We start from the raw sequence: 12,243 nt of genomic DNA on the forward strand, positions 1-12,243 counted from the left end.
TCTATCTATCTATCTATCTATCTATCTATCTATCTATCTATCTATCTATCTATCTATCTATCTATCTATCTATCTATCTATCTATCTATCTATCTGTGCTCTTCCTCCAGTAATATGGAACTGAGCAGGAAATGCAGACTTCTTGGTGCCTTTGCTCTTGAGAACCACTCAACTGTTCTTTGGAGTCAACACACTAATAGTTTGTTGTTTTGGCTAAAGTTTTGCATGTGTTTGTGTGTGATCATATATCTGCTTTAATTTAACCATCATATGTTATAACTATTTCTGTGTGAAAATAGTGCTGCTCAATAGCTCTGTTGTATTTGTTCACCCAACACTTCTTTTTCATCCACATTCTCTCATAAACAGATCGTTGAAGATGATGATGATGATGGACAGTTCAGCTCTTCAGAGGGAAGCACAGTGGATGGTCTTCCAGCTGGAGAGGGAGCAATTTCCGTAGACTTTGAATTAGAAGACACTATGGAGCCCGATCCCTGTTTCCCTGCTGGTGAATTCACCACCTACCTAACCTTAAATGTAATTTGAATCTGCATTTTCCATGACTAAAACCCCATCTGCCCATTGTCTTTTTTCAGCCTGTGTGCAGACATTCCGTTGTTGTCAAGTAAATGTAGATGTGGGCTGGTGGAAGACATGGTGGACACTACGAAAAACCTGTTATCGGATAGTGGAGCACAACTGGTTTGAGAGCTTTATTATCTTCATGATCCTGCTTAGCAGTGGGGCCCTTGTAAGTATTTACACGAAGAAAGCAAATGTTGCATTTGGATGACTAATTTGGTTTCTTTTGTGGATTTATGTGAGATATTTTATCTAGGATCTCTCATCAAGCAATAGATTCTCAAACGGAAATTTCATTATGTGCACGTTTGGCATTACTAAAGGTTGTCTTTTTCCACACATTTAGGCATTTGAGGATATCTACATTGAGCAAAGGAAGACTATTAAAACAGTTTTGGAGTATGCAGACAAAATTTTCACCTACATCTTTATTCTGGAGATGTTACTGAAGTGGGTGGCATATGGATTTGCCAAGTATTTTACAAATGCCTGGTGCTGGTTGGACTTCCTAATTGTTGATGTAGGTTGAAACTCTGCTTACACAGTGCTGAATCTGTTCTTTGTTGTGTTGAGACGTAGAATGAAACTGCACTGTCTTTGATTAATGTGTGTAATATTTCTTCTTTGCTCATGACATGTGTTGCATGTGTTCTAGGTCTCACTGGTCAGTCTGGTAGCCAACGCATTAGGTGCTAATGAACTTGGTGCCATCAAGTCTCTGAGAACTCTAAGAGCTCTGAGGCCACTGAGAGCCCTGTCACGCTTTGAGGGCATGAGGGTAAGAGTTGTTGAAAGTACTTATCCATTCAGAGTCATGCTGTCTAGCACTAGCTCAATATACTAGTGCAGAACACTTCCACTTCATTAGGTACAGCTTGTTAGCTCTAGATGGGCCACCTTTTTGCCATCAGAAATTGCTTAATTATTGTAGCACAGATTCAACAATAAAAAATAAAATTTGTTGCATGCAACCATTCCTGTCTTCCCCCAATTCCCTTTCTCCTGCCTTCATTTGTCATCCTGGTAAGCTTAAGTATTTTGTTCTACAAGTTGAAAAAAAATCACTTTTTTCCTCAAATATACACCAGTGATGCAGAATTTTGATAAAAGGAATAGTTTGACATTGCGGGAATTTCTTGCTGAGAATACAACCCCATTATATAGTGCTTTTCATAAGTAAAAAAAATGCTGTTTTTAATATTGTAAATTTGTTTTCATTGACTCAAGAAATTTGTTTGTTTTTTACAGAGCTAATACACAACATCTATTAATGAAAATAAATCAATTCAAAATCAAAAGTAATACAACACAAAAAATAAAATCCTGTCCCTCGAAGGTACAAAGAACTTAAATAAATAAAAACAACAGCTGTGAAATAAATAAAGTCAAATAAAGTGCTACTCTAACTCTTAAGAAACAAAAAATAAATAAATACCAAAATATCAAATTATTCTTATATCACTTTTCTCTTGTGATATCTAACGGCATTAGAGTTTTTTGCCGTGCTATGCAAGCATGGTCTTATCAGGTTGATAACTTATGTAACTGAAGAGACAGCTTTGTTGGCTGCTGAAATCAATAAGGCAGGTATTGATTAGTTGCCTTCATATTGTGGTGGTCTAGATTTACAGCACTGCTACAGTGATCATCTTTCCTCACGTGGTAGCCAGAGTATTCCCTGATTTGCATGCACAAATTCTCATGTGCGTCAGTAGTGCCATAATAGCTTCCATGCCAGTATCGCTGTTTTGATATTGTTTGTTGCGTATGTAACATGATTTTCTTTATGTTTTATGTATTTTTCTTTTTACAGTAATCAAATTTTGCGGCATCCTCCTTTCTCTACCAGGTGTTCATTTCAATGTTTATCTAAAATGTAAAACTCATCTGCTGACTCCTCTCCTGATTCTGTTTCCACCTTTACCATGTAGTTGTGTTGGATCTTTGGCGTTAGTCATAGCTGTGATGAGGTGTGATGTCAATATGCATGTTGGCACACATTTGTTTTTCCCCATTGCCAGAGTATACAGTGTGGTACATCACTTTAAGATTCTGTGATCCCTGTCAGCTTTACAGATATGTCATGATTTGTGTGTGCAGGTGGTTGTCAATGCCCTATTGGGAGCCATTCCCTCTATCTTCAATGTGCTGCTGGTATGCCTCATCTTCTGGCTCATTTTCAGCATCATGGGGGTCAACTTATTTGCGGGAAAGTTCTACTATTGTGTCAACACAACCACAAATGAGCCGTTTACTGCATCAGAAGTGAAACATATGAAAGAGTGTAATTTCACGGATTCTAAGGTGAAGAACGTCAAGGTCAACTTTGATAATGTTGGCATGGGTTACCTTGCACTGTTGCAAGTGGTAAGTAACTCAGTATTGTGTTTCATAATTAGTGTCACATTTTGTGCCAGTTTTGTAATACAACAATATGTGTTTTTAATGCCACTTGCTGTATTCTTTTCTACAGGCTACATTTAAGGGTTGGATGGACATCATGTATGCTGCTGTTGATTCTCAAAGCAAGGTGGTGATTTTTTTAGTATTTCAGTGTTGAAATGCTTGAACTCCTATAAAATATCCATGTTTAATTAAATCATATTACACCTTCTTTTTTGTGGAGATGACACGTTGTTCACGAAAAACATATAGCACTGTTAAATTAATTTTAGATTATCCTATTTTGTTTGGCCACGTTAAAGCTGTGGAACACTACACCTGATGCATACCAAACATTTCCTGCTGTTGCTGCTTAATCATGATCAAAATGCTTAAAATGTATTTACAGATCATAATCTTGGTAAAGATAAAATAGTCCAGTTAGCTGTTAGATCAAAGTTTGAAGGTGACAAACTGCATCAGGCTTTGAAGTCCTTTTTATTTGAACAAAATTATTTTGGGGGGTGGGCTTTACGGTAATCTAAATGCCACACAAGTAGGGCCACTCCTCATGAGGCACACATGAACTCAACCAGTACAGAAATTCAAAGGATGACTCTGTTTTAATGTCTCGTTTTTTCTGTCATCTATGTAGCCAGAAGAACAACCAGACTATGAGAACAACCTATATATGTACTGTTATTTTGTTGTTTTCATCATATTTGGAGCATTTTTCACACTCAATCTCTTCATTGGTGTCATTATAGACAACTTCAATCAGCAAAAGAAAAAGATAAGTATCAAATCTGCTTTTTAAACAAATTTGTGGTATTTTGGCTTCCAACATGTTGTTGTGATTCAACATGTCTATCATGCTTTCTTTACTTCGGAGGTCAAGACATCTTTATGACTGAAGAACAAAAGAAATACTACAATGCCATGAAAAAACTGGGGTCAAAAAAACCACAAAAACCGATCCCTAGACCATCGGTATGTAACTCAAGCCTTGAATGCATTCAGTATGAATTAAAACCCTCACTTTTATTTAATCCAAAATTTATTGTTGTTTATTTTTCCTATGCATGTCTGTTTTAGAACAAGATTCAAGGATACATCTTCGATTTTACCACCAAGCAATCATTTGATATTGTGATCATGGTTCTAATATCGCTTAATATGATCACTATGATGGTGGAAACTGATGAACAATCAGACTACAAGAAAAACGTCCTCTACTATGTAAATGTGATATTCATTGTCGTCTTCACTGGAGAGTGCATATTAAAGATGCTCTCACTCCGGCACTACTTTTTCATGAATGGCTGGAATATATTTGATTTCATCGTTGTTATTCTGTCAATCATCGGTATGACTCACCTCCATTTACAGTTTCTCTCTGATACGTTTTTAATATTGCAGTAATCTGTCATCCAGTGTTTAATCTTTTCATTTCTTTCTTTAGGTTTGTTTCTCTCCGAAATAATAGAAAAATACTTTCTTTCACCAACCTTGTTCAGAGTCATCCGACTGGCACGGATTGGCCGCGTCCTCCGCCTTATTAAAAGTGCCAAAGGAATACGCACACTCTTGTTTGCCTTGATGATGTCACTTCCTGCCTTGTTCAACATTGGTCTCTTGCTGTTCTTGGTGATGTTCATCTATGCGATCTTTGCCATGTCAAACTTTGCATATGTCAAGAAGGAAAGAGGTATTGATGATCTTTTCAATTTTGAGACTTTTGCAAACAGCATGATCTGTCTGTTCCAAATCACCACCTCAGGTGGATGGGATACCCTACTATATCCCATTCTCAACAAAAATGAAGATGACTGTGACCCTGAGATGGAGAATCCTGGTAGTAATTTTAAAGGAAACTGTGGAAATCCTACACTGGGAATTACTTTCTTTGTGAGCTACATCATCATCTGTTTCCTTATTGTGGTGAATATGTACATTGCAGTCATCCTGGAAAACTTTGGTGTAGCTACTGAAGAGAGCGCTGACCCACTGAGTGAGGATGATTTTGAAATGTTTTATGAGGTCTGGGAAAGGTTTGATCCTCATGCAACACAGTTCATTGAGTATAAAATGCTTTCAGAATTTGCAGATAATCTGGAACCACCATTGCGCATAGCCAAGCCTAACAAGTTTGACCTGATCTCTATGGACTTACCGATTGTGAGTGGTGACCGCATTCACTGCCTAGACATCCTGTTTGCATTCACAAAGCGTGTTCTAGGTGAGGGTGGAGAAATGGACATTCTAAAGGAGCAAATGGAAGAGCGTTTCATGGCCTCAAATCCTTCCAAGTTGTCCTACGAACCCATCACTACCACCCTCCGTCGCAAACAGGAGGAGGTTTCAGCTGCTGTCATCCAGAGAGCATTCAGGCATTATACAAGGAAGTGTCCAGGAAAAGACAGAAGGTCCCATGACACATCCAATATTAACAATCAAAAGGATAAAAAGCTCATTAACAAGGGAAAGCATGACACAGACAAACTTAAAAACACGTCTAGTGCCAATAAAAGCAAACTGACACCTTCTGCTGCCTCTCAACCTTCATGTAACAGTGTGACAACAAATGGAAAAAACAAATATGAAAAAGACAAAAGTGAAAAGGAGGTTGTGAGCAAAGATGTCAAAGAACAAGATATGTAAAGGAAATCTGTGCTACACCAAAGACAATGTAGTGAATGCAAAATGTTTACAACCTTCCACAGTGACTAAGACATCCAGTGGATTCTCTTCTATAGTATGGATATCTACTATGCCAAACTGACTGTGCTTGCTTGAGTCTAGAGGAGAGTTTCTAAAATAGAAAAGAGCCATTCAGGCTACAGTATGACAGTATGACTCACTTGGATGAATTGAAGAGCAAAGATCCATTATGTCTGCTTGTGAGGTGAGACGACATTACTTAGTGTTCTGAAAGGCATATTAGTTACTGCTTTACTTGTATTGCAGCTAGTTCTGCTACCCAGTGTCTTGAATTGTTGTTATATCACTGATTGGTGTATTACTCAACTTAATTTTTCAAGCAGGAAAAAAGGAGAGTTATATGCTATTGCTGAAAAAAAAAAATCATAGTTTGGTTAATTGTCTTTTTATACATTTTTTTACTCTTCAGAAAGGGTTGTATCTTCAGGTATAGGCTTTACACAGAAATGCACTGCTTTAAGGTTATTTTTGCTTGTCACTAATAGTACTTCAAATCCTAGAGACATTGTCAGTGATTATACATGCTAGAGTGTGCGCCATGATTTGTCCACCAGATGCAAAGAAGCCTTGGTAAGGCTGCTTTTTTATTACAATACAGAAACTTACCCTTCAATCGAAACAAATCACAAAGAAGTTTGCTGATTATATTTGATTATCAGTGTCAGATCAGTAACCCTTGAAAAATACTTTGTACACTGTTAAATCATTTTTCAAATCATTCTCCATATGTTGTTGTATTTGGCCAACAGGGGTTTGATGCATCCAATAGGAGCTATAAGGTGAAAATTGCAATTGTTTATAAAAAACTTAAATATGGTTGGAAATTCTTATTTCTGAGACACATGGATACTGTTGTCATTACATGTCCCTTCTGTTAAGCTGTTTTTACATAATCTTCAATGGACATTTTTGTAAATTATAACTGTAAAAGGGGTGGGGTGTTGTTTTATTTTATGTAAAAAGTTTTCTCAGAGTGCACCATTAAATCTTTTTATGTTTTTTGTCTAAGCCAAGTGAAATATGGCTCACAATATTCTGAATGACCTCAAGGATATGGCTTTTCACATCTCCCATGTCCTAAGCTATTTCCTACTTCTGTTTACATTTTATATTGTGTTCATTTTTTCAGTTATTCACACATCCAATCACATCCATCCTAAACTGTTTCATAAACTTTTCTCGTTCTGTGTTATAAAAGTATAAATCCATTCATGTAATTACATTCTGCATGTAATTAAAACGTTCAACATAAAGGTATACTGTATGCATAATGCAAGAATGTTTTGATTACAAAGACTTTAACAACTCCCATCATTTATATGCATAATGCTTGTAGTGTATAAATTACCTGCATGCAAGACAATGCTATAACCTATTTCACTGAAAAGCTAAAGGAATAAAGATTACATTTAAGTCAAGTATGCCTACAACATTCATTTATTTTATCACGGAAAGTAAAGTATGAGCGGCATTATTTAATTCATGACTGTTTAAGTGGAGTGTGAGGGTGGAACTGGAAGGGGATTATGGGAAAAGCTATTCAGTGAGACGATTTGATTGCATTAGATTATAACATTTGTCTTCTTATCATTCACAGTATTTCCTGGAATAGCAGTGTACTACTTTCTGCCTTTTGTCCATTCAAATGTGTTTGTTAAGAACTACTTTCATTTTTATTTACTTTTGTTATGTGTAATATGCTTTGTTTACCCATCTACAGCCCTTATATTTTTGAGATTCTAGAATGACTTTGTCGTTGTACTCTAAAATTGGAGGGGGGGGACAATATGGCTGAGCCATATATAGCAATTCCTAAATAAAATGACCAGTAAGAACAGCAATGACCACAACAAGATGCATGTTTATCTTATGAGCAGAGAACATACACTTTGTTTGTTTTATGGGGGAATAAAACTGTCAGAATGAAAAAAAAATAAATGACTTAAAAAATATATTAAATTCCTTGTATTATGTAGCAAAAGTAATATTAAAACTATTTGTATGTAATAATTATTTTATATAATGTGATATAAATTGATATTTATCATTTATTTTGGTTCTGTATCCATTTGTGTTCATTCCTCTATTTATTTATTCACTATTCCCCCAAAATTTCTGTGTTCTTATTTTTTGCATCCAGCTATATTTACATTTGTATTATTTTCTTTCTTTATTTTCTTTCTTTGTAATTTAATAGTGCATGTTTCCACAACTCAAAAAACAAAACAAAACAAAAGTTCAGCTTAAAACGCTGACTTTAACTAATTTAATTACATGTCAATTTTCCATAAATTGACTGGTATACATTAAGTTTATACATTCAGTTTATTTTAGGCACATTTTCTTTCATTATTAATTTCCATGATTAATTATTTGAATAAATAAAATGTTGATTTTGTATATTTCTGTTGCATTTTACTCAGAATTATTGCTTCGTGTTTATTGAGGGTGAGGAATCATTTTTGATTGCATTTATTTATGTACTTCTGTATTCATTTCTTGTCCTTCAATATGCAAATAAGGAGGGGGGCATGCAAGGTTGGTCATGGAGTAAACCTTTTACTTGTTGACTGATCGACACATTAATGCATATTAACATGTCTCGTTCAAACGTAACCAGTTCACCAATCTCATGACACAAATGGTTTCCTCTCATAATGAGAGGAAACCATTTGTGCTAGTGAACTGAGGCACTTAAATAATCTAGCTGAAAACAATACTGTCTGTGAGAGGCTTTTTTTTTCATGTCTGGTGGTACAAGGCAGATTAATCATACTATATCTCAAAGAGATCTTGTTTAAATAAGTTTTAAATTTGTATTGTTGGGCTATATTTTATGTAAACATCTGAAAGTTGCAAAGTGAGAAAGTCAAACCACACCTACAGTGAGTGCTTACCTATCAAAATTGAGTTAACAAAATCTTTAATGTTGAAATTTATGAAAGCCAGTTGCCTATTTTGGTTTAATTTTATTTGTATTTATTTACTGTTGTCACTGTCATCAGGCTTGCCAGTTGAATGAAGCTGATGAGTACTTTTCAGTTGCATGAGAGTATTTCATCTTGAAAAACTGCTCTAAAGTGCAATGATGATTCAAAGGCATTAAGCATCAGCTTTTACAGTAATAGGCTGTAGAACATTAACAGTGCTGACAATTACTGAACCACGATCAACATCTATGTTACTTGAGGACCGGTAAAATGGTGAAGCTATCATGATCTCTCGCAAATGCAAGATGTAATAAGAACTCTAACTGTAAATTGGACATCTTAATGTTTTGTATTTATTGGGATATTGAAAGCAATTATGGATTTATGAATATCAGAAAACAATCTTGAGCGATCGAGTGGCTTGCAAAGCTTTTTTTTTAAAGTTTTTTAGCCCGTTGTTGCCAAGAAGTAAGCTTCACAACTTAAAATATGTACACTACAAGTTGATGATATTTTCATTTAAATGCAGTTTCAGAAAACATCAATGAAAGAAACTAGAATCTGCTTTTTGAGAGTGCTTTGTGGCTTCTGCCGGAAACTATTAGCATCTTAAGTGTGTGGAACATTTTATTAATTATTAAAGACAGTCCAAATATTCATTATAGTCCAACATTGATTTTGCCTACTGTGGCTGCCTAACCCTGTGGGAAGTAAACAAGAGGCTGATGGCAAAGTGCTGATTATTCCTGCCATTCTGTCTAATAATGATTATGTGATTATTACTTTGGGCCACACCCAGTAACTACACTATGGTAAAGATTTGGTTCCTTTGACACTCAAAATAATTGTTTAGCTCTTAATAGCTGTTTATAAATAAATTATTCCTAACGTTGCTCTCAGAACATCACAATTTTTTTAACTGTAAATGGCAAATGTCAAGATTCCTTTTCTTTAAAAAACAAACAAACATTTAACTTAATATGAAATGTATTTTATTAGAAAATGCCAGCTTAATATGAAATGTAGCCAAAGGTTGAAACTGGCATCTTCACTCACAGCAACAAGTGGAGTTAGGCCTTCAGTTTGCCTGTTTTAATGACCAGTAAATCAAGAGTGATTCTGCAGATTCTCCTTGCTGGTTGCCAAGCAACATGACATCAGCCTCTTTTGTTAAACCATATTATGGTGGAAGGTCGGAAGTCGATCTGGTGCCCCCACCCCTGGAGTCTCACAAGATGGGCTATAACACATGGGCATGTTTTACGTGAAAGGATGTATTGGGCTTAATATTTCGCCACTGGTATGCACAGAGGAGAGTAGTAAAAGAAAAAAATCATTTGCGAGAGAAATTTGAGAATGCTACCCATTACAGCTTTGTAATTGTATTTTCTGTGGATAGATGGGAAGAAAATCCTATTAGATTATATAGTGGTGAGTTCCCCTTCCCCTCCCTCCACCTTCCCACTGCACTAATAGAACGACACACAGACAGACAACCACACACGGACACTCACTGTTTATCTCAACCTCTAAATCGCACACACCTATATGCACACACAGACACACACTTTGTTTCCAGTGAATCACTCCCAACTCAGAATAACAACTATCACAGTTTACAGACAAAGAGTGGACCATTTCCTCCTTCATTTCCTTTTTAATTATTACAAGAACAAAATTACTGCAAATGTTGACTCACTGGACACTTTATTGGGAAGATGTTGCTAGCACTGGGTTGGACCTCTTTTTGGCTTTAGAACTGCCTTAATTCTTTATGGTGTAGATTCAACAAGGTGATGGCAACACCCCTCTGAGATTTTGGTACATTTATAAGATATTTATAAGATATTTACATTAATTACTAGTAGAACAGATATACCTAATGTACTGTTTGGTTAATATAGGCCTATATACACATACATGTAAAATAAATGTAAGGCTCCGTTTCTATTTATCACCTGTTTTGTCAGTCAGCACTCTACCTGAAGGTGTATATGTGGTTACATAAACACAGAAATTGGTACAGTAATCAAGCTACTATTAAATATTGGAATACAGTGGTTAATGCAACATTTTCTAAGAACCTCAGCTCACTAATGTCCATGAGAGTCCATGAGATAAGCACAAAACTTGTACGCTTATCTCAAAGGCACCTCACATAATCTTTGCGCTACTGCTATAAGGTATGATCAGCTCTAAGAGATTGTACCAAAGCACCATTTGCTCTACATCCTATGGTCAATGGAAAAGTAAAAGATCAACCCAAATGTTTATTCAGAACTTTCCAACCGGTCCTGTGCAAGCTATTCAGCAGTCTAAAAGTAACCTTCAGGAAATGTTCATTACTCACCCAAGGAACTAGTCCAACTGAAGACAGGAAGACTCTTAGTTTGTCCACCAAGCATCTCACCTCTGCAGGAGTTGGCAGACTTTAAAAGCAATTAGACACATGGAAGCATCTCTAGACAGACTATTAAGTCGCTCTTACTTATGAAACAAAACTTAAAGAAGAGCATGCCAGAACATACTTTTTATGCACCAACTTAAAGTTTTCAAATAACAAAGAACCTTAAGAGTTTCCCAGCCAAAGTTGGGCCAGGCGAAAGATACTTCCAAACATTTTGGCCTGGCTCCTAGACAGAGCAGCGTAATACAAGACAGTGCTTCATACTATAGCTGACAAGATGGTGACTGACAAATTTTGTTCTTTGAACATAATGTCCAAAATCCTGCCACATTTTCTTTATTCATCAAAGAAAGAACAAGCTTGATGTCAAACCCAGGCTGAATCACTTTCGCAATGTCTGTTCACCACATATGGACTCTCTCTCTCTGGGTTTCTCTGGAGTCTTGTCACTACACTTCCTGCTTTACTTTAAGTAAATGCCATACTTCTTCAGTAGTGCCCACACAGGTGAAGATGCCAACTACGACCACGTGTTTACAATATACTTGGATTCTGGGTCTATATTAAGGGTTTTTAAAGCAATATTTATGCTGGATTCTTAAAGATGACATTTTACAAGGTCCCCTGTATCCTTAATGATAGGTTCTGACACCTTGATATACACTACCAGTCAAAAGTTCGGACACACCTTCTCATTTAATGTTTTTTCTTACGTTCCATGACATATTGTAGATTCCATTCTCAGATCTCTTCTGCTTGTTGCTTTGCCTTAGTAGTGGTTTCTTAGCAGCTATTTGATCATGAAGGCCTGATTCAGTCTCCTCTGAATAGTTGATGTAGAGATGTGTCTGCCACTGAAACTCTGTGTGGCGTTTATCTGGGCTCTAATCTGAGGTGCTGTTAATTTGCAATTTCTGAGGCTGGTGACTCAGCAATTTATCTTCAGCAGCAGAGCTTACTCTTTGTCGTCCTTTTCTGGGGCGGTCCTCATGTGAGTTTCGTCATAGCGCTCGATGGTTTGGTGACTGCACTTGGGGACACATTCAAAGTTTTAGCAATTTTCAAGAGTAACTGACATTCAGTTCCTAAAGTAATGATGGACTGTTGTTTCTTTTTACTTAGCTGATTGGTTCTTGCCATAATATGAATTCTAACAATTGTCAAATAGGGCTGTCAGCTGTGTACCAACCCAACTTCTGCACAACACAACTGATTGTC

General features: G+C 36.2%; 1 protein-coding gene across 4 annotated transcripts in view; it reads left to right on the top strand.

Annotated features, from left to right (window-relative positions):
- Positions 1–7,630, top strand: part of LOC102312157 (sodium channel protein type 2 subunit alpha) — a 91,136-nt gene extending 83,506 nt beyond the window's left edge. For 2 of the 4 annotated variants that reach the window (XM_042219214.1, XM_042219215.1), the window contains 10 exons: positions 370–511; positions 600–754; positions 932–1,105; positions 1,241–1,363; positions 2,686–2,952; positions 3,059–3,115; positions 3,623–3,760; positions 3,853–3,957; positions 4,063–4,333; positions 4,430–7,629. In XM_042219214.1, coding sequence (XP_042075148.1) covers positions 370–511; positions 600–754; positions 932–1,105; positions 1,241–1,363; positions 2,686–2,952; positions 3,059–3,115; positions 3,623–3,760; positions 3,853–3,957; positions 4,063–4,333; positions 4,430–5,628 — 2,631 coding nt within the window. In that variant the 3' untranslated portion in view covers positions 5,629–7,629. Of the gene's footprint in view, positions 1–369; positions 512–599; positions 755–931; positions 1,106–1,240; positions 1,364–2,685; positions 2,953–3,058; positions 3,116–3,622; positions 3,761–3,852; positions 3,958–4,062; positions 4,334–4,429 lie in introns of those variants that run through there. The other 2 variants (XM_014332358.2, XR_006054226.1) reach the window with 2 other exon arrangements.
- Positions 7,631–12,243: the final 4,613 nt, after the last annotated feature.

This window comes from Haplochromis burtoni, unplaced genomic scaffold (genome assembly GCF_018398535.1).
Source record: "Haplochromis burtoni strain Fernald_Lab_line unplaced genomic scaffold, NCSU_Asbu1 Contig_29, whole genome shotgun sequence".
NCBI classification, from domain to species: domain Eukaryota; kingdom Metazoa; phylum Chordata; class Actinopteri; order Cichliformes; family Cichlidae; genus Haplochromis; species Haplochromis burtoni.